The sequence below is a fragment of the Pterocles gutturalis genome, unplaced genomic scaffold (genome assembly GCF_000699245.1).
Source record: "Pterocles gutturalis isolate BGI_N339 unplaced genomic scaffold, ASM69924v1 scaffold30514, whole genome shotgun sequence".
Taxonomy (NCBI): domain Eukaryota; kingdom Metazoa; phylum Chordata; class Aves; order Pterocliformes; family Pteroclidae; genus Pterocles; species Pterocles gutturalis.
Genome location: NW_010136793.1, coordinates 1,674 through 26,281, shown reverse-complemented (window position 1 = coordinate 26,281; position 24,608 = coordinate 1,674). Strand labels below are relative to the sequence as shown.

At 38.2% G+C, this 24,608-nt stretch overlaps 1 protein-coding gene across 1 annotated transcript in view; it reads left to right on the top strand.

The window, feature by feature from the left end:
- Nucleotides 1–24,115, top strand: part of LOC104459096 (protein HIRA) — a 33,486-nt gene extending 9,371 nt beyond the window's left edge. The window contains exons 10-26 of the mRNA XM_010082432.1: nucleotides 363–476; nucleotides 2,076–2,146; nucleotides 5,131–5,236; nucleotides 5,831–6,058; nucleotides 6,436–6,521; nucleotides 8,909–9,103; nucleotides 10,533–10,703; nucleotides 12,214–12,418; nucleotides 13,190–13,294; nucleotides 14,083–14,231; nucleotides 15,422–15,583; nucleotides 16,372–16,430; nucleotides 17,330–17,435; nucleotides 19,207–19,329; nucleotides 20,514–20,677; nucleotides 22,681–22,769; nucleotides 23,340–24,115. Of these exons, the coding sequence (XP_010080734.1) occupies nucleotides 363–476; nucleotides 2,076–2,146; nucleotides 5,131–5,236; nucleotides 5,831–6,058; nucleotides 6,436–6,521; nucleotides 8,909–9,103; nucleotides 10,533–10,703; nucleotides 12,214–12,418; nucleotides 13,190–13,294; nucleotides 14,083–14,231; nucleotides 15,422–15,583; nucleotides 16,372–16,430; nucleotides 17,330–17,435; nucleotides 19,207–19,329; nucleotides 20,514–20,677; nucleotides 22,681–22,769; nucleotides 23,340–23,456 (2,250 nt within the window). The 3' untranslated portion in view covers nucleotides 23,457–24,115. The remainder of the gene's footprint in view (nucleotides 1–362; nucleotides 477–2,075; nucleotides 2,147–5,130; nucleotides 5,237–5,830; nucleotides 6,059–6,435; nucleotides 6,522–8,908; nucleotides 9,104–10,532; nucleotides 10,704–12,213; nucleotides 12,419–13,189; nucleotides 13,295–14,082; nucleotides 14,232–15,421; nucleotides 15,584–16,371; nucleotides 16,431–17,329; nucleotides 17,436–19,206; nucleotides 19,330–20,513; nucleotides 20,678–22,680; nucleotides 22,770–23,339) is intronic.
- Nucleotides 24,116–24,608: the final 493 nt, after the last annotated feature.

Genomic DNA, 24,608 nt, shown 5'->3' with positions numbered 1-24,608 from the left:
TTTTATATGTTGGAAGCAATCAGCTTGCTCTTGTGATAAGAGAACTGGACATAGATGAATGAGAAGGGGGGAGTACAGGAGCATGTTAGGAATGACAGCAACTTGATTAAAGTAACTTAGGTTTCTAGGAGGTTCTTGATCACTAGTAAAATTAATATTATTTGCCATTCTGGTTAAAGCATTCAGAAAACCTCTCAAGAAAGCATACACAACTTTTGTCAGTGCTCTTATAGAGTGGGGGTAGGGACTTGTCCCTAGGAAATGTTTCTTTTTCACTGTTCAGTGGAAAACTTGCTTTTTAAGCAGATCTCCTACTAAAATGTAATTACTGTAATAAAAGTTGGGTCATGTTATTTGTTCAGAAATTCAATCCAAAAATCTTCAAGAAGAAACAAAAGAATGGTAGCTCCACCAAGTCAAGTTGTCCCTACTGTTGTTGTGCTGTTGGTAGCAAGGATCGATCTCTGTCTGTCTGGGTAAGTGGTTTTTTGCTGCCTTTGACTCGTGGTCATTTGGATAACTTGAGGGTTTAGCGCAAAAGTCATGTGTACAGCATTAGGTCTTTTAATTTAAATTAATGTTTAGATTTTTTTTCTCTTTGTTGCTACAGGATTAACTGAGGGTAGATGAAGTGGATTGGTGTTAGTTAATTTCTATAAAGCCAAGAGCAGCTAGAAGCCAGTGGCAGACTATATAGCCCTGCTAAGGAGGAGGAACTGTTACAAGAAATAGTGTGTTACCAGAGTCAGTAAACATAATTCAGCCCTGTTTTCTTCCTAGGTCTTTTACTCATTTTCCACGTGAGTCTTGTATGAAAAAGACTTCACTGTTTCTCCATGTTTAGCCCACGTGCCCCTTAATCACTCTTAGAGTCTAGCTTTCTTAGTCTTGCTTTCATGGGTTACGAGGAGAATATAGCAGGCACAGGATAGTTGTTCCTAAGCATGTATACAGCTCATCTTTCTGCTTTGTTCTGGAATGTGAAAGTGAATGAGCTTTTTAAATATTTTTTCAATATCCAGTTTGGATTTTACTTTAAAATCTACACTAAAATTGTTATTCTGGCTAAGAGAAGAGTAGCTACTCTCACACTTATAAATTCAAGACAGGTTGTTTGGCAACTGCGAAGGACAGGGAATAAATTTAACTGATCTGTAAAGCTTTGTGATGAGAACATGTGCCAGAACATACCAATTGCTAACTTCATTCTACTATTTATAGATTCCAGTGTGATATTTATCCATCAATTGCTAAATGCATAACACTAAATCTGTTTCTGGCAATGCTACCAGTGCATACCCATATCAAAGTATCACTCTCAGTATATTTTACTTTCTATTTATACTATGATTTCATTTAGGATGCCTGTTGAGGTTATACTAGGTATTGTAGAGATGTAAAGTTACAGGCAGTCTTTGCCCTGAAGAGCTTAATAGATGCGTATACAACACAGACCTATGGAAACATGACAGAAATAACTACTGAAGATGAGTACTACACTGCATTTGTGAACCTATGGGCATGAAACATCCTAGACCACACTGACTTCTTATTCAGTTCTTTCTTACTAAGCTGATTGACCAGTGTAAAGGAATTCTCTGTAGAAATAATTGTGAGTCAAATTCCCTTTGCTTTTGATAGGCTTCACTTAGACAAGTGGTCTGAGTGAGGACATGGAAAGCTAATCTGTTTTCTGTCTTCCTCTTGTGCTGGCAGTTTGCAACATCCTTATCTCAATAAAGCTTAGAATAGAAGCTGTCTTTAGTACCTGCAGAATTACTTTTTGGGTGGTCAAGAGTGTTCTGTGACTGCCATGGAAAGGCAAAGTTGGTTAAGAAATCTAGTCTGTGTTTCAGAAAGGGGGGTTGAATATCCGCTATTCTTCTCCAAAGCTTTTCTGTGCTGGTAGTGGAACGGCTGATTCGGTCCTTCAGGTATACCGTGGGGCATACAGCTGTCTCCTGGCCAGGTCTTCTTTGGTGAATGTTGTTAGACTCTGGGAGAGTATTCATCTGGTAGTATTTGCGGTAGCATAGCACTTGTACATTTCTGAGTGTTGTTTCTTCTGTTTTAAGCTTACGTGTCTGAAACGACCTTTAGTTGTCATACATGAGCTGTTTGACAAGTCTATCATGGACATCTCCTGGTAAGTTGATTTCTGCTGTTTGTTACAAAAGCCAGAGTATTGCTATCAACTTTAGCTATACACATTAACTGGAAATCCTTTGAAACAGTACACATTGTAGCTGTTGGAACACAAATAATTGGTTCCTGAAGTCTTTGGTTCTGCTGCAACACTTTTGGTAGCAACATTAGCAACTAGCTTGTGGTCACTTGAGATTGTGTAACATTAAAACTGAAAAAAAAGAATGTATTTAGAACATGTTGCAGTAAAATACCTGTGGAATGAGTTCCTACTTGTTACGATTCTTTGAATTTTTTTTCACGGAATACGTATTTTATAATGTGATGTGGTGGACCTAATGAGTTTTATGTGCATCATGTCTATGAAAAGTTACTGCACTATACCATTATGACAAGTTGGTGAACCTTCGAGGCCAATCTTCCCTTCATGCCTGAGGACACAGTATACCAAAAGAGAAAGTCCTTTAAGTCCTTTTTTTTTAATGTTTTATACATACACGCACTCATTTATACACACACCCCCCCACACACACACTGCTCACTCATTATTTGAATTGCCTGAAAGATTTTAATGTATAAAAAAAGTACATGCAATAACTTTTGGTTTTAGTAAAAATGCACACGCTATACTGTGTTGTTGCAGTGCCATGGGAAAGGTGTAAATAGCTCTGTGTTCAAGAGTAGCAGAGGCTGATCATGTAGCAAGTCTCAGAGAAGGGAAACCTACTACCTACCAATGAACCTACCAACCACCAGCCATAGCAGGAGGGCAGGTGTTGAGCTTGCCTGACATCTCCAGTGATCTGGGTTGGGCTGGACAACCCACTTTCCCAGCAGTCTGCTGTCTCAGCCTTGTTTTCCTCTTTCTGCAGTTAGTGGTGCTCTCTCCACTCCTGCTTTCTTCCTAAGGTCTGGTTGTACGAATGCAGGCATTAATAGTTCTTTATTCACTGCAAGACGTGAATAATAACGGAGAAATAACCATGAGACTCCTCAGTTAATGGTATTAAAAAATACTTTGCACCTATGCATCAAGTGATTTACAGAATTAAGGGTTTTGTAAAAGAAAAGAGTATTTTTTTTCATGATAGGCACACAGCTGATTACACTGGTTCTTAATTTTAGCACTTCCCAACTTTTGGAATTCTGCCTTAATAGCTGTAACAATCTTGAAGGTTTTATGCTGTAAATTTTAAAGCTTACAATTGTATAACTTCCTGTGTTCTGTGTGCCATGTGGATTTTGCCGTGAAGCTCAATGAAGCATGATAAAAAGTTTTCAAAACAAAAACATTTTGCTTTCATTAATAAATGAAGGCTAGAAGGCCAATAAGTGGAACATTTCATGAGAACTGCTGCTATTGTTGTAGTACAATAGCTTTGAATAGTTTTGTTTTCCTGTAGTGTTTTTTGTTTCTCCATCTGCATTTTTCATGGCATAAAATCATTGGGAGTAATAGCTGGTGAACATTTTGCAATTTCTGAGGAAATGGTTTTGTGGATATTTGAGAGACAGGATCGTCAGGAAGCTTGTTATTTTATATCCTGTTTACAAATTGAAACGTATGGCTAAAATGGCAATAATACGGAATGTTCCCAGAAACACGTTCCTTTCTGAAAACAGACTGAGTAAATTCAGAGAAATCTGATATTATTCTGTTGTTATAGCTGTCTTGTTTCTATTTTACAGTTTTAGACTTGGATCCATCATCATAATATCTGAACATGATTATGTTTTCATGGAATAATTCCTTGGATGCAGAGGTCAATAGGAGCTCAGCAACTTTGCTGAGCAAGCAGAAACTCTCAACAATATTTTTATAATTTTCTAACATGGAGTAGTGTTGGTTAACCTAGTTACATGGTGCTGAGACTAACTTCTCTGGATGTGCTACTATCAGGGCATTAGCCACCACGAAAAAAGACATTTTCAAACACCTGTAGCCATGATGCATGTAATATATTTTTAAGCCTTGCTAGACTAATTTGACTAGGACTTCAGAGTTCTGCCTGCTTCCCTTTTCTCTTCCGTGCTCTGTAACAAGTCATCTGTGAACCACTATGTCACTGTCTCTGTGAGCTCTATAATTGGACGTTACTGGATTAGCAGTCAATGCTCATCAAATGTTATTTTTTCAAATGTGCAATAATATATGGAAGGTTATAATTTCTTTAAGGCTAGAATGTATAGTTTCTCCTCTCTCAAAAACCTTTTGAGACCTCTAGAAGAGGCTTACAATATATCCCCACATACGAGAACATGTGCAGTTTGCTTAAAAACCCAAATAACAAAATCAAACGTGTTCTTGCCTAGTACAGAGATTTTTGGATTGCTCAGGTGCACACCTTCCTTTCTTTTTGTTGCTGTCACTTCAGATAAGGATGATAGGAAAAAGGCATTTACACAGCACACAGAGCTTCTCATAAGAGTCTCATCCCTTCTCTGTCCTATCTTGTTTATTTGGAATATAAGCTCTTCAGAGGAATGGACTATCTGTTCCTAGTTTCCCGTGCATGATGAAGCTTCATCATTCCCTGGGCCCCAAACAGCAGTTTATACGGCCTGAAAGGAAGTGTATTAGGTTGCTTATCTGCTGAAGGGCCCTTTCTTCACCTGGTTCCATTAACACTAAAATTTCTTACATCTTTTGAAGCAGATACGTTCATAATTTTCTCTTGTTCGTTGTGAACACTTCAGTTCATATTCTGTTCTACCCCTACAGAGAGGTTTTCATGGTGCTGACCATGCCACGGGTAGGTGGTTGTTCTAATGCCACCTTCCTGTGTGCAGTCTCCAGAGGAATGCCAACACATGGACTCCTGCTGTCCAGCACCCTGTTTCCTTGCTGTCCCAATTCTTTGGTTCCCTCAGTAGTTGCTGTGATAATAAATCTTATGCTAAAATTTTTATTGAGCAAGTCATTGTATTGCCCCTTTGTATCAATGAAAGAGATTGAGAACAAAGATGGACCTTTATTGCCTTCAGGACTCTTAATGGACTTGGTATCCTGGTGTGTTCCATGGACGGATCGGTGGCGTTTTTGGACTTTTCCCAGGATGAACTTGGGGATCCACTCAGCGAGGAGGAAAAGGTACAATAAACACTCAGAGAATCTGTGATCACATTTAAGGGGTATATTGAGTCAGTTAAAATATTGGACTATTTATAGCCATGTATAGTGACTGATTTCCATATTACAGGAAAATGTGTTCTTGTCTACTTTATAAATCATTAACAAAGGGTAGTCAATAAATGAATTTGTGATACTAGTTTATATTCTGTAAAGAAAGGTTATTTGGGAAACATCCGTTTGCTTACAAATCGTTATATATTTGAAGTAATTATTTGTCCAAGGAAACAAGGAGTGGGTGCTTCAAAACACTTTAAAATTACTCTTTGATTTGCATATATGCAAGTCTTTTTAAACTGATAGCTGCTGGCTGTTTTTTCCTCTCATTGCTATTAGCAACTAAAGTTTTGAATTCCAATTATTTTATGTATTGATTTAGTAGTAGATGAAAATACAAGGTAAAAAAGAGCTGTAGTGTATAAATGATACAGAGAGGGCATTTGCATTTTATGGATTCCATTAGATTTGTGTTGTTTCATTACATTACGATTGGTGATGTCATGCTAGCAGTTGCAGTCACTCTTTTTGTGCGATACGTTTTTTTAACGCCCACAGAGCAACATTCATCAGTCCACCTATGGTAAAAGCCTAGCTATCATGACTGAAGCTCAGTTGTCTACCACCATTATTGAGAATCCAGAGATGCTCAAGTATCAACAGAGACGGCAACAGCAGCAGGCAGAGCAAAAGAACGCGTCACTTAAGGAGGGATCTGGGACTGCGACAGCAGCTCCCAAAGTGGCAAGCATGGTTAATGGGGAGAGTTTGGAGGACATTAGAAAGGTAGGTGTTCTTGGATGGTCACTTCAGAGTGTCAAGTACTAAGCCAATGAATATCAAGCTGCTTATGATAAAACCAATTTCTGCTTCCTTATTCGTGTTGAATGGCACCTGCTATTGTACCATATGAACTTCTACTTAAATACCTGCTGTTAGTTTAAAAAAAAGTTGTGGTATTAAAATACACTTGTATTAATAAAACTGTAGATTGCTTGTTTTTTATGCAATAATAGCACAGTTCAAAGACAATAAGGGAAAGAAATCTTTAAGATTTTTAATTAAGGAACATCTTTCTAATACACCTGCTCTTGTCAGTTGGGAAAAAAAAAAAGAGCATTTCCTCTTTATCAAAAATGATGATGAAATATATTTCCCAACAGAATCTCTTAAAAAAACAAGTTGAAACACGAACAGCAGATGGTCGGAGAAGGATCACGCCTCTCTGCATAGCTCAGCTGGACACTGGGTATGTTTGGAAGTCATCTTTAAAATCCTTCTTCATATTTTAAACTTTTTTTTTCTTTTTTTCCCCCTTGATGCAAACTCAGAATTCTGACTTATTTTAATCTTTTGGCATTGTGATGGGTTAGCCCTTGGCTGGGGGCCAAATCACACACCTGCTCACACGATTCCTGCCCCCCAATCTTATTTTGGTTACTCAGTCCTTGTGAATACAGATCAGAAATTCTACTCACAGGACTGGGAGTAAAGTCAAAATCAACCCTTCTACTTTGTCCGAGGAATGGATTAGTGGAAACTGGAGCAGCAATTGTCCTAGAAGCACATGAAAAACTCCCAGTTGTGTTTATTCTTTGCAGCTTGCATACCTGTGCCTCTAGGGCCCAGGTTGGTTTTCCATCCCATCTTCTCATGTCTTCTCCATGGTTGTGCAGGTGAAACCACAGCTTGGCCCGTGGTGTATGCCATCTCCCTTGAGCAGGGGAACGCTTGCTTCTAACCACTGAGATACTGGCCTGCATCCCTGGAGAGTAGGCCATACCTTCTCTTAACTGCCAGTGCTCCCGGGCCAGGGTCTCAGACATTGTCTCAGACAGCTTCTCCACAGCTGAGATGCAGGTCTGTAAGGAAGTGTTCTCTTCATATTGCCGGAGTCAGGTAACCACATCACCCACGGTGGTGTCTCTAACCTCTATTACTGCTAGCGCGTGAGAATGCAATAGAGGAGCAATCTGTAGAACCTTGCGCCACATGGGCCATGTGCACTGGATCTTCGGGTAGATGTAGATTTCTCGGGTCATGATAGATGAGCTCCTGCACCACCAGCTCCCTCAGGTACTAGATAGCACTGCCCATGTTGATCCACGTCTTCCTTGTGGGAATACCTCTGCCTCACAGTGTGTAGGAGCCTTTTCCAGAGGCTGCAGACTCCTGGCTTATTTCCAATTTCTCTACTGATGACTCTGTCCTTAGTAAAATTTGCAACCAGTTTAGCTTCTCCACCCTCTAGATCCAGGCTGCTAGCTCCACTATCCCAGCATCTGAGGTGCCAGGGGAGAAAAGGCTCACCTTTCTTACAGCCATAGTCTTGCTTAATGTCTCTCAGTTCACTCAGGGACAGGGATCGGGTGGTTATTGTCTCATCTATGATTTCTTCCCCCCGGGCTCGTGATGGCCCTGCTCTGGAGGGGCCCGCCTCCTCACTGTCAGTGTCAGGAGTTTCTTCCCTCTTTCTTACGCTTGTTGACTTTCGTGTTTTCTTCTGTACGGGGGCAACTGATAATGGCACGAACCATGAGGTGCTTTTCGGTGGAGTTTGTGTAGCAACGGTCGTGGTTGCTGTGCTTGGCGTCACCGTAACATCCGTGGCAGCAGTGGTGGTGGCAGCTGTTTTTCCACATAGTTGCTTGACCCTAGTAAAGGCGGAGATGATGGACCAATGATGAATGTTATGTATAAACTGACATACATTCAGGAGGCATAGCAACAGGATCAAACTGGTTTGAAAATCCCAATGATACTCAGTCCTCAAAATCTTTTGCAAATGCTCTGGAGGAGAAGGGGACAGTGAAGGGAAACATTGCCTCCATAGTTCTGTTACCGGTGTAGTTGGCAAAAATGTTCAGCAAGGGGTACCCAGAGCCCAGGGATGACACCACAGCTTCACTTAGCTTGGTGCCAGCCGTTGTAAAAACAAAGATGAACTCTGACAACTTTTTCACAACAGAACAGTCCCCTTAATCAGCCACACAATGTTCTTAATCCAACACCTACAGATGATAACCCCACCAGCAAACAACAGAAGCATGTATGGTGAATAAGGTACTACTTTATAGAGCTCTAAAGCCAAATCCCAGAACGCATAAAAAAAAAATGAAAACAGTTTCTTCAGCAATAACATCTTAGGAAGCTCAAACATAATGAATGCTTATTGGAAGTCAAGTCTGTCGTTATCTCAGCCGCTCTTGCCCCTCTTGCAAAGCCTCTTGCTAGCTATTTTGAAGAAAGTTAACTCTGGTCTCTGCTTAACCCAGGACAGGCATCTTAAAGCACTTGCTGGAAATTCCTTGTGTATGCTTACAGAATATCTCTTAGCTATAAGATCTCACTTCTAATAGACGAGGCTAATTCTCGTTATCTACCATTATAGATGAGTGAACAATAATGTTTTGCAGGTTCATGCTACAGCCAGTATTGATGTATGTATCCTTTGTATATGAGCAATGACTCTGGAAAGTTGGGTGGTGGTGGTTTATTTAGGTTGTATATGAGTATCCACATGTGGAAAAGGGAAGAATGGAATAAATAGTTAAAGTTATTATTTTTCAATTATTTTTAAGTATTATATTTAAAGTGTTTTCAAGAAATGTATTTCCTGTTTGTCTTTTTTCTTAGGGATTTTTCTACAGCATTTTTCAATAGCATCCCAATATCTGGATCTCTGTCTGGCTCAATGATGTCTTCTCAAAGTAACCAGCAGCTCATGTCACTAGATTCTAACGCTGTAAATTCCCTTAATACTTCAAAGCCTTCAGTAGAGCCAACAGCAGCCAGTATAAAACCAACAGATGATGCAGCCAATAAAGATGGGTCAGTATTTGCAGGTTTTTTTTTTGCTTATGTGAGACTGTTGTGTTTTTAATTCTAGTTTACTGTTCTGTAATCAAGCAATTATTAAGGTGGCTTAATTACCGCAAAACTTAAAGAATCTAATATTCCTGAAAACATCAAGATTTTATTAGTATTTGGTTACTTTAAATAATGGTAAATCAGTAATGAATAAATACGTATACATAGTTCTGGAAATGAACTCCAATGCAGTGAGGTACACAGTTGGTTGCTAACGCTCTAACAGATTGACTTGCTTATAGATTACTGCGTTACTATTAGTAAAGGGTAGGAGGTTTTCCAACAGTGGAAGTAATGAAGCCTGTTTTCCATCAAATTCTGTCCTGTACCTTGTAGGTCTCCTCTCTTCAAACATGTAATGCTTCTTCCCTGTCTTAACAACCTCACCAGATGAGAGCGAGCACAGTGACATTGACTTGTCAATGCACATATGCTGATTAGCCAGTGTGTCTTTCAAATTCATTATGGAATGACTAAATTTTACTTGTTTTTCCCTCAGTGGCAACACTGACTTGGTTTCCTCTTCTCAGTGTGTTTTTATAACATTTGTAAGAGCCAAAATGTCATTTGAACCTCTACCACTCCATCAAATTTAGTTGAAATTGGCCACAGATTAAAATCCGAGTGGGTAGACTGTGAGAAATGATTGACACATGAAACTATTAAGTCTCCTTTTCTTTGGAAATTTGACTTCTAACTGCTTTTTACATCAGTTATCTTAAAGCCATTCTTTCTTTCATTCTCTGAATGAATTGAAAAATCTCTAATGTAAACAGCTATTCAAATAACAGATCCCTGGAATGCTTTGGTGTGGGGAAAACACATTCCTTTCCCTTAGAGTTATGCTTGGAAAGGCCTAACAATTAGTTTGGATTCTTCAACAAGCAAATCAAAACCTGGCTTGAATTGTTTCAGCCAGATTGTTTGATTGATAAACAGTGGAACATAATCCTATAATGGAGGATATTTGGTAACCTGAACAAGGAGCAAAACTGGGAACCCCAGTCATCATTTAAAATAGTGATCGTTTCCCTTCGGGTGGGTACATAAGTACCAACTGAAAGTATCATTTCATTCCTGAATTAAAAATACATAATGAATGAATTCAGGTCTTTTAATCTAGATATATCTGTGTGGGCACATGATGCTCTTAGCTTTGAGATGTATGATAAACAGCTTTTGAGAGTAAGAGAAGCTTCTGAGAAGCTTGCAAGATACTGACACATGAAAGGGGAAAAACAGTATCATAATTCATCTGTGTATTTGAGTGAAAGGTTTTCAGTGTGGTTTCTAGCTAGAATAATGAATGCTGGCTGGTTGTTATGAGCAATGCAGGTTACCAATACTAAATTTCATATAATCCTTGTTTTCCTGTCCCTTTTATTCACAGTGTAAATGCTACCTCTGCCTCAACCACTCCTCCTGCATCGTCTTCCTCTGTGTTGACAACTCCATCCAAGATTGAACCTATGAAAGCATTTGATTCTAGATTTACAGAACGATCCAAAGCCACCTCAGGGACTGCTGTTGTAACAAATACAAATCAGACAGTTGCGGACAGGTAAGACATAGCTGGGGGGCAAAAAAGAAGAGGTTACAATGCTGATTCTCTATGGCAAGGATGTCGTGGCGCTGGCAGTCTAGAAATTGTCTTGAGTCTCTTTCTCTTCCACAGTTGGAAGGAAATAAATGGCTGTGAATAAATAAATTCTTTGCGGGCATTATCCCTTTGTACATTTGTCTCTGGCATACGGGATCAAGCAGACTCTTCAGAATATTCAGAGTTAAAACTATTGTTACAAGAGGCTGTGTGTGCACATGCCCCCGTGTGTGGCTGCATGCATCCCTGCTCCTTAGAAGACAAAAATAGCCAGCCTGCATCTCTGTACAAGAGTGAGATTTACTTCAAGATAAATTACCATACATGTCTGCAGACAGCCTCTCACCAGTATAGCTGTCAGTTGTGTTTCGGTTTTATGCCTTGAAGGCATGCAGAGAAGAGGCTTTGATTTTAAGGGGTTTTGGCTCTGGATCTACATGATTTAAAAAAAAAAAAAAAAAAAAAAAGAAGAAAGCCTTTGGCTTTGTGATACAGTGTGTTATGGCATCAGTATTCCTGCTTCACCAGAACAAACGATAGAAGAAATAGCAGTCTTGAGAAAGAAGTATGTAGTTCCCCACCTTATTAACAATAAAAGATGTTTTTACTAAATACCCCAATATTTTTATGTGAAGGGGTTTAACCATATGATACAGAAGAAAGATGTATTAAGTTACTCTCATAATCGCTTCTGTGTCAGTAAAGTATGGATGAAAATGTATTGTTTGGCATAATTCAGAGGCCAGACAAAAAAGGTTTGGATTATGCAAGATATTTCTAGGAAGCTGAGTGGTTATGGAATAAGGGGCAAAATGTTGTGAGTTAATAACCAGCTATTGGAGGAAATAGGAAGAGTATGATTAAATGACCTATTTTAGGGTATAATAGTTAACAAACCATTCACAGGGTTTTGTACTTTGTCTTCTTTAGTAATATTGTATTTCTGAAATGGAAAATGGAGCAGTGAGGTCATTTGTCTGGTTTGTAGATATGCATCCTACAGTAGTTGGAACTGAATAGGACAACTCTTGGGGATAGACAACAGAATGACCAGTGAAGCTCTGCATGAATAAGCAGAAAGTGCAATGTCTGTTGGAAGGGAAAAGGTGAACTACTCTTGCATCTTACAGAGCGCTGAATTATTTTTTTAGAGATCTGGTTGTAATTGGAACTGAATGCTAAAATAAGGTTGTTATTTACAGCTTCATCCAGTTGCTAACTGCTGGTTTGATTAATTTTTTTAAAGGAGAGAATATGTCTGATCAGCTTACGTATCTATTGCACATTGTACTTTGCAGAGGATTTGCCATACCTGTTCGGCTTCCTGCTCTTGCCTTTGTGCATTTTGAAACACACTCAAACAAGGCTGAGAATCTATCTTCTTGCCTACAGGAATGCAGTGCGTAGGACATGTGTCAGCTTTTGGAATCAGCTTATATAAAATGTGAAATATTTTTTTTTACTTGCTCAGACTGAAGGATCAGAATTTAATTAAAGACAATAAGCCGAAGGATATCTTGGAGAGCAGCAGTGACAGTGAAGAGAAGATTCCAGCTGCTAAACCACTCAGTGCACCCAAACGGAAACTGGAACTTGAGGGGGAAACAGTTGAAAAGAAGAAAAAAGGAAGGCCTCGAAAAGACTCCAGACTTCTACCAGTAACTTTAACTGTTCAGGTGAAATAAATAAGCTTCATTGTGGCTTTCAATGTTAGTTTAATAAAGCCAGCAGTGTTAATTTAATAAGGTCAGTCCCATGCTGACTTGTTCCATCAAGTCAGGGAAACACAGGTAGTATTAGTCCCTCCGAATTTTTAACCATCTCTCTTTCTTGCCTTTAAACTTGTTCTTTTTAAAGTTTAAGATTATAAAAAGCAGATGCACATGGTGTGGCAAATGTGTCCATAAATATGCAGCTACTTACTAAACAGTACGAGCGTGCTAAGTAGTGATAGCCTGCCGAATGACTGTATAGAATAAAATGAAATGCCATCAGTTTTTGGTGTTCTTTGACGGAGAGTGGCCCAGGCACAGCAGAGTGACTTGGATACAATGACTTAAATGGTTATGAATTTCCTAGGAACTGTGAAGCAGTAAGTTGCATGAGAGTTTCCAGCATTATGGGGCATATAGATCCCTCTGTTTTCAGTACTCAGAGCTTAGCTTTTCCATGCAATGCCCCAAAATTTCTGTTAATTAGTTGCAGCTGAAAGGGGGCTTATAAAAAAAAAAAACACCACATCTAGTGTTTGGGGTTTTTTTAATTCTTAGGACCTATCTTTAAAAACTTGTATTTATACAACTAATTGCAATTTGCAAATATTATTTTTCTATTATTTGGAATTTAAAAAAAACCTCTTTCAAATCAATCTATATTATAGAATATCTTTGGTTTTAACGTTTTTTTAATGGAAAATTTAACTACTTTTGCAATAATTTTTTTTCCAGTCCCCAGCTACACTGGCCTCTGAGAAGGATCCTGCTTGCGTCTCTGCACCAGCATTAGCACTTAAACTGCCAACCCCAATCCCACAGAAGTCGTTTACTTTGCAAGTAAGTGGACTATAAGGGAAGAAAAGCTTAATCCTTAAAAAAACCAAATCCTGCATTTTTTTAACATTGTTAGATTATTCAGATTTAACGTTTGAATACGTGTATTTGTTCAAGCAAGGAATATGGTATAATTCGGCTTCTAAGAATATGTCTATATGAGAAAAGTTAATAGCAAATCAGCTAAAAATAGGACACTTCTGAGCTTGTGAAACTTCAAAGAGGAATATCTCTGGTTCATGAGTCCCTCCTCCTGGTTAACCAAAGTGTGTCGTAAAGTTAAGAGTCTCTGACAGCAGTAACTGTGGCATTGTTATGACAGTTGTGTTGGTAGTGCACTGATGAAGAGAAAAAACAAGTGTGTTCTGAGAGCTCTCTGGAGGGGCTCTACATCTGAAGAGGCTGGCAAATAGTATTACTTCATGTATTTATGAAATAATTTTTCCGTGTGTTTAGTCTGTGGTAGTCTTGTTCTAATTGCAAGACTGTAAGGAGGCTGGGCACATCTAGACTTGATCTGGTGCCTTTGATTAAGATGCACAGACTAGCACAACCTTTCTTTATTCGTATGCTCTGAATATAAATAAATTATTTGTATTCTAGCCAAGACTGATTCTCAGAGGTCTGCTTCTTTTGAAGTACCATAGTGTATTTTGAAGCCACTTTAAACAGAGAGTGCTGTACTTAAATCCATTCTTAAAAACAGCATTGTTTTGGGTTTAATATTAGCTGCTGCTTTTTTGAGTAGTTCCTTTCCTCTTCCAAAAAGTATTTTATTTTTTGTTTTTCAGATCAGTTCAGATCCATCAATGTACCTTGAAGTGGAGAATGAAATGACCACAGTGGGAGGTTCAAAGTTGAGCAGGTTAAAGTGTAATCGAGAAGGAAAGGAATGGGAGACAGTCCTCACTAGTCGAATTCTCACTGCAGCAGGAAGCTGGTAAGAGCATATTTTGGAGGAAAAGGGTCCTGAAGGGGTACAAAAGTACAATTTACAGAAAGTTAATTATTCCTAAACCCACATATTTACAAATAAGTAGAGGCTTTAAAGGTATTTTTATCTGCTTATTTAGAAAAGTTGATGAACTGGATGACTTCTGTTAGGGATTTTTGTGATTCTTTGTGCTTGGCTCAAGATGTCCTATTTCTCTTCCAGCTAACCTGGTCTAATACATTGATGCTCTTTAACTCTTATCCTGTGGAGTTTTTTGTAGGGATTCTGAGTTATTTCTGTTGACTGCTCCTATTTGCTGGTTTTATTATCCCCCATTGTAATTTTTATACTACCTTACATAATAAATGTTTTGTGGATAAAAATATATACTGCTTTTAGTCTTAAGACCAATTTCACTCCAAGTATTAGCTCTATGCAGTCTTAAAGCATCACAAATTCTCATTAGCCAGTTACAACTATTTTCCTCTATGTTTACATTTCTCCTTTAAATTTCTTCACTAAAGTTGACTAAATCATACTAAGTGACAGTTCTTCAAGTGCTACTAAAGAATGAAAAATTTGAAACAGGATGTTTTGTGACGTAGAAGAATTTTCCTGAGTCTTTTGCTATTTTTTTCTCTTTAGTTTTCTCAGCTTTGCTTAGTTTCAACCTCAGAGTTTAAATTGAAAGTATATTCCTGAAGGCTGAGCCACGTCCAGGTCTGAAAAAGAAGTACAGATTTAAAATTTAAATACAAGTACAGGCCTGAAGAAGAGCTTGTGTATACCAAAAGCTTTACTGATACGAGACCCCTTGGTCTAATAAAAGGTCCTGTCTCTGCCTGCAAACCTTCTCTTGCCCATCTCCTTAGATCATCATAGTTATAATCAAATTAAGAAGGCATGGAACACACATATAGATATCTATCTATGTAAATAAATAAGTAAATCTAGGTTTTGACCTATCTGTTTGTTGGTACCCACGATTTTTTTTTAAAGCTGTAAAAGTTACCTTTTGGGGAATCAGCCTAAGTTACATGATAACTTGGGAAATCAGTCTGGTTTCATGCTACTGCCATTTGACAAAATGTAAATGTTTCTTTTTTTTTTTTTTTTTTTTTTTTAGTTTTTTTTTTTTCTCTTCCCTTTTAAAAAAAGTAAAATTTTTTTTTTTTTTTTTTTTTTTTTTTTTTTAGTGAGATTGTAAGTGTAGCCTGTGAGAAACGAATGTTGTCAGTATTTTCAGCTTGTGGTCGTCGCCTTCTTCCTCCTATAGTATTGAATACGCCCATTTCCACCCTACATTGCACAGGTTCTTACGTCATGGCTCTCACCACTGCTGCTACGCTCTCTGTTTGGTAAGTACCACGTTCGGCTGCAGCAGCTGGCTGGGCTGATCTTTATAGGTAACTGTTCAATTGTGTCAATGCACTGCTGTTGAAACTTAACACTTAAACCACATCGGGTCTGAATACAAGTCCACTTTTGGATATAATATGAAAAGTTAACCGGACGGGTCTTGAATCCTGTTTCTTCTCTGTTTTGGGACAGTCCATAATAGTGCATTTGATTCTACAAGGAGGACAAAGGATGATAAAGGATCACCTTTAAAGTAACTAGAAGTTACTAGTTTAAACAGCCTCCCTAGGATAGACTTGTCATGCGTATGGAATGGATTGGAGGGGAGGGGGAGAAGGAGAAATATGGATACTTCCAATGTCCATCATACTTAGCCAATAAAGTACAGAAGCTTCAGAGTTAGACATACTCTAGCCATCTTTGGAGTACCAAGATTAAAACTGCAGTACTTGTTTACAGTTGTTAAACTTAATCTGATGTCTCATGCAAGTCAGAGCTCCTAAAGGAGTTATTTGGATCCTTAGAGTTTGCTTAGCTGTAATGAGGTTTCCTGATAAAGAGCCATAAAAGTTGTTCTCGGTTATTGACTTCTCTCTTGCCGTAAGGGGTTTGAGTTTGCCAAAATAATTTTGTCATAGTAATGAAGAAAATGTCAAAACAAAAAAACCCAACCCAACTCCCCCCAAAACTCCACTTTGTTATGAATATTGAAGAAGTGCATGTGTTAAATTATTTTGGAGCTTTCAGTTGTTTGTAAACTGCAGACTTGTCCTTTTGTCTTTTCCAGGGATGTTCACAAGCAGACAGCCATTGTTAGAGATGAGTCTTTGCAAACAATATTTTCAGGTAATAAAAAAGGGTCATTTATTACCAACCTTTGAGCCCACGTGTACTATTTAGTGCCATTTATGAATATGCTGAAATTTTATGAAACTTGAAAAACCTAAACAAATAATTTTCCTTTGATATTGTGTAATAAAGCGAAGTATGGCAATGTTGAAATTCTGTAGAAATAACTGAGATGAGAATATCAGCTGGTAACAGACTTGTACAAGATCCTGTAGCTTGTTATATTCTGGCTTGCTTCTGAATGTGAAAACTCAGTGTTGTGAAGATCACAAAATAACTACTTAATGTAAGTCTGCTCTTACAGCAATTTCTCTGTGTGTACTTGGCGTGTTTATTATCTTAACGATGAACAACTGATTATCTTCTGATTCATTATTTCAAAATCTTCAGTTTTTATCATTGCCAATATCTGGCACAAAACAAATAATCAAAAAAAGCAGTGTCTCGGAGCATATTGGCTTCTATTTTAGATTTAATCCATACAGTACTAATCAAAACTGCCTAGAGAAGTAGTTTGTTAGCAGTTTGCAGATGTCATTCTAATGAAGTTACATGCATAAATCCTGGGCCTGGAACGTGCTGGGAAGTGAGAGACTCCAGCTATCCCATTTGTACTACATGCTTAGAGAGCACACTTTTCTAAGCATGCTGGCTTTTTAGAATTTTAACTTAGTGGGGAAAAGAAAGATAAAGTCTTCTTGGGTTACTGCGCTGAGCCTGGTGCTTACCATCCTTATCTTGTGTCTTGACCTTCCTATCAGTGCTTGAGAATAACATTGACCAAAGCTTTTTCTGTTGGTTGCTATGATTGATGATTAACGATAGACAGGATTTTTACCATTATTAATGTTATGCAAGATTCCAAAACAAATACTTTGGTCTGATTTGACTTGTAGGAAGTGATGCAACTGTCTCTCAGATCTTGCTGACTCAGCATGGTATACCTGTAATGAGCATGTCTGATGGAAAGGCATACTGTTTTAATCCTTCTCTTTCTACATGGTAAGTTATATATTATTTCCTGCTTTTACAACTTAGCTGAACTGATGTGTATTCTGATTTACTGTTTCACTCCATATTTTAAAGGTTAGTCTGAGTACGATCATGCGCCAGGCTGTTTTGCTTTGGTTCACTATTGTGTGTCAAGGCTTTATTATATTTTTATGATTTGTTATATTTAAGATAAATATTAAAAATGAAAATGTTAAACTACAACTTTATTTTTTTTCTTTCCTACATGGTGCATACTCTTATTTATTAATATACACATGTATATACTTTTGCTGATGTGCATCAGTTGAATCTGTCAAGCAGTTGGCAATGATTAAAGATCATCTAGCCTTACTATTCACTTTTTTATGTAAAAGAATGCGGTTCTGGTAGGTTTGTCAAAACAATTTTCAGAGTTTTGTTGGGAGTTCAGACATGTTAAAGTTATTTTGCTGAGTTTCCACAGAAAATAAGACCTATGCACTCCAATCCTGAACGTGTATGTGCCTGACCTTGTCTGTCTCCATCACTCCTTAATATTTTTTTTTATCTGATGACTGGTCAAGTTTAAAGAGAGCTCTGTCTCCAAGATGTAAAAGTTTCATGAAGATAGTAAGTCAGGTAGGGGAGGAGGGAAGAAATCATTATACCTCAGGGAATTCCCATGGAAGAGTCGTTACTGATGTCCTAAACAGAAGGAAAGGCTGCGTAAGCGTGTGTGCCCTGCTGGGTATGAGATAGGCTTTCCCCATGGATTCTCTTACTTCTGTCAAGGCGTAAGTTCCCATAAAAAATTTTCTGTGGTTAAATTATTTACAGTCTCTTTCCAAAACAGTTTCTTAGTTGTCTTTCTTAGAGGAAAAAAAAACATGTTGCAGTCTTAATGTAATTGTGGTACTTAGTGTAATGAGCATGCTTGATGAAAGGGCTTATTGTTTTAACTTCTCCATACAGTAATGGTTATTAGTCAGCTACTTGATGTGAATACTTTGAAAACAAAAAAACACCTTATTTTTTCTTAAGATAAACTGGGAAATTATGCAGAACTTTTCCCAGCCAATAAAGAGCAGAGGACAGGCGCTCAGCCATAGTTCTGATTTTGCTGTCATTTCTTAGCTGGTACCACAGTTTTGGAAATAGATAAAAGAGCAATCCCTTTAGTCATCATACAAATTTAAACATGATAAAGAAGTAAAGAGTATTTTAAATATTTGTGCCATTTTACCTCTGAGCTCTCTGGAGGTCTAAACTTAGCATTGGTTTGAGCCACTGATTCTCTTGGCATCTGGAGCTGGTGAAAATGATATCCTTGATCAGGTGTGGAAATGCCAGCTGTAGCTGTCAGCTCCCTCCATATGAAGGAATAGCTGTAATGTATGGGAAAAATAGTCAACGTGTGATCTGTAATGACTTGTCTGATGAAGTAAAATCAACTTCTTAATGAGAAAGTCATTACCTGTGCTCACTCCACATTCTGGGGTATGACTTCTTCTTAGATGTAGAATGGCAAGTAGAAAGTTCATTTCCTTCAAAACTAATGCTAGAGTGTATTACACAATTAATTTGGTGAACTTTGGGGTGGGAGGGACATTTCTGTGACAGCAGAATTTGGACATGGAGTGGGAACAGCCGAGGTCAGTGGAATTCCTGAGCATCTCAGTGATATTTTTTTGGTTATCTGTGGAAATACAAGTTGGGCTTTGTAGCAGAACAGAGCTGGATCCCCTGATATCACTGCCTCCTCTCCTCAAACTTGGTTTTTGTTTGTTTGCCTTTTTTCCAGGAATCTTGTTTCTGACAAACAGGACTCTCTAGCACAATGTGCCGACTTCAGGAATAGTTTACCTTCCCAAGAAGCCATGCTGTGTTCTGGGCCTTTAGCTGTAATACAGGGACGAACATCAAAGTATGCACTTAATTGCTTCGTTTGATCAGAGTGTTTGTCTTTTTTGTCCTATTATTTATTCATGTGCTTGAATCAGTGAGTTAATTCTTAAGATACTAATGGCACTGAAAATCATCAGTAGCTCAGAGTGCTTTTTTTAAAACCCTTTGCGCATTTATAGTCTGTATCTTAATGTTATTTTGAGATTTTTTGGGGGGCAGGAAAGCATGCTCTAGACTCAGTCATTTTAAGGCTCTTATTTATTGGATGCATAAAGTATTTGACAATTCTGTACACGTAATATTTTGATTAGCTAAACTAAATTTCTTACATTTTACATTCTAATTTTTAGTTTACCAGCTTTGGAGTAGGCTTACAAATTTTGAGGAGTTAAGCTGTCCCCAAGGGATCTATTTAATTAAGTCTTTGAAAAAGTTGAGTGATTAGTCATCTAATACATGTTTTTAACATCTGAAAGTATCACCAGGGAATTGTGCGAGCCAGAGCAGACTCCTGTAGGTAATTTAATAGCCCATCCTCACCTGGATTTGAATTAGATTTCCCAGGCAGATTTCTGTGCTGTTTCTGTCCTTTACATCTGAGTCTACAGTTTTGCTCACCAAAAAAGTTAGAGTTGTATGATTTTATTGCTGTTCTCTTGGGGGAGATGGACGGGATTAATTGGGGAATATTTTTGAAATCTGAACAACACACTCTTTTTGAGAGAGAGAAAATATCAGACTGAAAAATCATCAGTTTTTAAAAAAAGCAAATAATGAGTTACTTTTTTTCAAATTAGCTTTCTTATGACAATACATTTATTTGCAAGAAATCCTTTAAATGCTTTAGGCTAACTTTATGTCTTGTGTTTGTTTTGTGACTCACTTGTGAGGGGCACAGAAAGGTAAAGGCAGTCATCTTAATTTCCTATAAACATTTAGGACCTCTTGGTCACTGAAAAGCATGTGTTTTTAAAGAGAAGATGATGAAAGGAAGACAAAAAGAACAGGAGGCAGAAAACCCTCTGTGGTCCTTGACAATGGTCTAGTGAGGGGGAAGGCAGCTTGCTATGAAGTGCTGCTTATGTCATTGAAAGCTTGAACTCTGAGACATAAGCGTGGAATAGCTTGTACAACAAAAATATAGTATTCCTCAAACTAGTATCTGATTCTGTGACTGATGCTAATTTTCCTTTGGTTTTGTAGTTCAGGAAGGCAAGCTGCAAGATTGTTCTCCATGCCTCATTTAGTGCAACAAGAAACAACGCTTGCATACCTGGAGAACCAGATAGCAGCAGCACTTATGTTACAGTCCAGTCATGAATATCGCCACTGGCTCCTTATCTATGCACGGTACCTAGTTAATGAAGGTGAGACCTGCCATGCTGTGTTGCTTCTTTGCAGCTCGGATGGATTTTTAAGAAATGCTCTGTTCACATCATGCCTGTGTGTGATTGCACTTAATGTTCTCCTTTTAGCACTTGGGCTTCTGGGCTCAGTGTTTACTTAAAACCAAAACAAACTGCTGAAGCGCATTTGCTTCCTATAGTGCTCGGTTGTCCGGAATTCTTTTTTGTCACACGGACTATGAACAGATCGTGATCTGGGGAAGCAGTGCCATCTGTGGACTTCAATAGTAGGAATTGCATTGTAAAAAAAGTCCAGTGGTCTTTGAGGCATATCATGTGTGTTACCTGGCAGCAACTACAGATGCTTCAGAGGAACCAGCAATGCCTTGTAAAATGTGTAGCGTTCCTCAGCCAACTGACATTCGCTGCCTGATGTGAAATGGAAGAGTTGCTCTGACACTTTGCAGTTTTACGTGCTCTGGTACAGAGAATTGCTTGTGTTACTTGGCACTTTATACTTTTTTTATATTCTAAAATTTCAACAGCCTGGACTGGTGAGTTCCCTGGGTTAAATTCTGTGAGGAAAGAAACCCACAAGAGAGGCCACTTGTGTATTTTGTATTTGCATACATATCTGTATGCTATTACGTTAAATCAGGTTAACCAACTGACTTTATGCTTCTTGGATTCTAAAGATCTCCGCATCTCTGTTTGTCTGCATTCCCCATTTAGTAGTTCCCATTGTATTAATTCAGCCTTATTCCTCACCATGCACAATCATTTCACAGAGGGAAGCAAAATGGTTCGTGTTAGGCTACCTGATACGTGTTGGCAGAATTAAAGTTGAGCTCATTAATTCTTGCCTTTTGACCCCTACTTTAGTTAACAAGAGAGCTTGATGAACTGCAGGTGATTCTCTCTGTCCTTCCCAAGTTGAAATTAAAATGTTCATCTTGGGTCATATGTTAGAGATAGTTACACTTTTAAAAGTCGTCACTAATTGACAACCTCTGTGTTGTGTGTGCAGGGTTCATCTTGCACTGCACCAGTGTCACTGCCTTGCGTGTGTGTAGACGCTGGATGTCGCTGCAAATTCTGCTTTGCCATACATGTATTGCTAGTGCAGTAGTTTTCTAGGTCTGCTAAATTTTGAAAATTGCACATCCTGTTCTTGACCCTTTATTCCTATGATGATTCAACATTTAATGATTTCTAATCCATTAAAATATTAAATCTATTATGTCTTGATTGGAAAGTTACTCTTGAATGGATGATTTTGTTACTTGCAAGGGAATTCCCTCCTTTGATTTTTGGGTGAATAAAGCTGTTCTGGAAACTGTGTGCAGTTTTATTAAAGGTTTTCTTTTTTTTTACTCCTGTGCATATTAATTGGATCCCTTCTAATTTTGTTATAAGCTCTTTTGCTAAGGGTTTGAGAGATATCTTCTAGTTTAGTAATATTTTAATGTTTCAGAAGGATGTATGATTATTTTTTTACTGCATTCTTCCAAATTAATATATTGCCATTAAATGCAACCTAACAACTTTTCCCCTTTACTGGTTTTCATCTTGTGGCTTTCCAACTCTTGTGATGTCTCTTTTTGTATTACTTCTACTGGCTGTTGAAGTCTGTCACTTTTCCAGTGTTTTTTGGGGTTTTGTTTGGTGTGGGTTTTTTTTTTTTTTTTAAAGCTGGTATCTTTATGTGGGAGCAGGGAGCAAGGCTGAGATCATTGTAGTTCGAAACAAACTGAAGTAGTTACTTCAGTTTTTTCTCCCTATTGTAGATCATCTTTAGTAGGGTTTCAGAACTTAAACCCTTTGAAACTCTAAATCCTTTACAAATAATCATATCTTTCCAAAGATTTGCTGTTAGAAGAGTAATGTACTTTTTCAGAAATAAATGTTTTTGGCTTTATTAGAGATACTTTTAACTCTTTCCTGAATGACATCAGTTACATTGTGGAGTGGTTATATATAGTGAAATACTTATGAATGTGACTTTATTTTCTGATGATGTTCAGGGTTTGAATATCGTTTGCGAGAATTATGCAAGGATTTACTGGGTCCAGTCCATTACTCAGCTGGAAGTCAATGGGAATCAACAGTTATGGTAAGTCTTGATAATAATACTTCTAACGAAGAACAAGCAAGAGTTTCCCATGAAAATTACAGAACATGGGTAGACAATAGAACTTAAAATGTGATTAAACTTAGTGGCAAAAGAGCAATCATAATGGAACCCTTTCCATACTCTGCTATAATCTCATAAGCAGGCTTCCTCCCATGGCACTTGTATTTATTTAATGTGAAACCATAGTCAAATGCTTATTGCCACAGGCTCGGCTCTGGTGCTGTCTTGAGTATCGTGCAGATGGAGCAGAGTTGCATGTTCAAGTCTCCACATTCTTCAGACAGCAACTTTGAAATAGTCACATGCCAAGGAAATGTCTTCCCTTCTCAGAGCACACCTGAGTCTGTAACTGCAGAGGCTGCACCAGCTTCATGAGTATATAAATGTAAAAACAGATTTTATTTTGGGAGTCATGTAAGCAGAGTAAGAACATAAAATACACAGCTCTCTCCAGGCAGGAAAAAAGGAATGAATCTTAAACAATTGTATGGAATATAATCTTGATATCAAATAATACATTCTGAGGATGCTTTTGTGCTTTTCGTGCAGGGTTTACGAAAGAGAGAACTATTGAAAGAGCTTCTTCCTGTTATTGGACAGAACCTCCGCTTCCAGAGGCTTTTCACAGAATATCAAGAGCAGCTAGACATCTTGAGAGACAAGTAGCATTTCCCCAGATTTTTCCTGTGGGGGCTTGGTCCTAGAGAAACTGCTGAACAGCATTAACCAGAGACAGAAGAGGAGCGAGAGCCCGGTCAGCAGGGACACTCCTGAAGAGGGCAGTGCCGTAAGGGTCCCAAATGCTTCAGGAGTGACCTGCTTTAGTTTTTAAAGAAGCTCACAAGTGGAGTCGTGAAAATGATGAGTGGATGAGCTAGACCGTTTCCCAAGTGAAACTTAACCATTAACGGTGTGGCCTCTCGTTCTATGGAAAGTCGTGGATATGTACTTCAGGGGGGGTCCTTTTGGATCTGGATCTCATTTTAATATCAAAAACTAGCTGAGAACTGTTTGTGGGGTTTCTTGGATGTCCTGTGAAAAGCACAGTACTTCAGAGTACACTGAACAGCATATTTAACCCTGTTTAGGGTTTTTTGCCTGAGGATTTATTGAGGCTCAACACTATATTAAATTAGATGAATGAGCCACGTAAAAAGAAATTTCATAAATATTAAGGTATTATGCAGCCAATAGACTCTTTCCTGTGAATATAATAATAATAAGAGGCTGTTCTAACACATGGACTATTTTTGTACTAGAATTTGCTAACTTGTAATATGGAATTTTATTTGGCCTATAATCAGGCTATCTCTACAAAGTCATCTTGTAGGATATTTAACTCTAATTACAAAAGCTATGTTTCAAAAGAATTCTACCAAATTAACATGTCATCATCTGGTTTTTAATTTTTAAATGTTTGTAAAAGGCATTTTGGGGGGAGGGGGAGGGGTACAATGGGGTGGCTCTTTTTCTAAGTACAAAAATAAATGAACATTGCATTGGTTTAAAAAACAAAAAGCAAAAACATGGTCTTGAATTATTACAAAGGGCATCTCCAGAAATGTCAATGCAGGCTGAATCATGTTAACATGTTTAAAAATAAGTAATACCATCTAGGTGATCTTTCCTCTGAAAGCATGATCAGACAAGTACTTGTCATCTCCCTTGAGCAGCTATGGTGTTTTCTGCTGGGGCCACATCTCAGCTGAGGGAGCAGGAGCTCGGTGGGAGTGCTCATTATCTCAGGCAACACAAAGCCAAATGGGCTCCCCAACCACTGCCGAAAGCGGCCAGGGCTGCAGCGAGGAATGAGCTTCA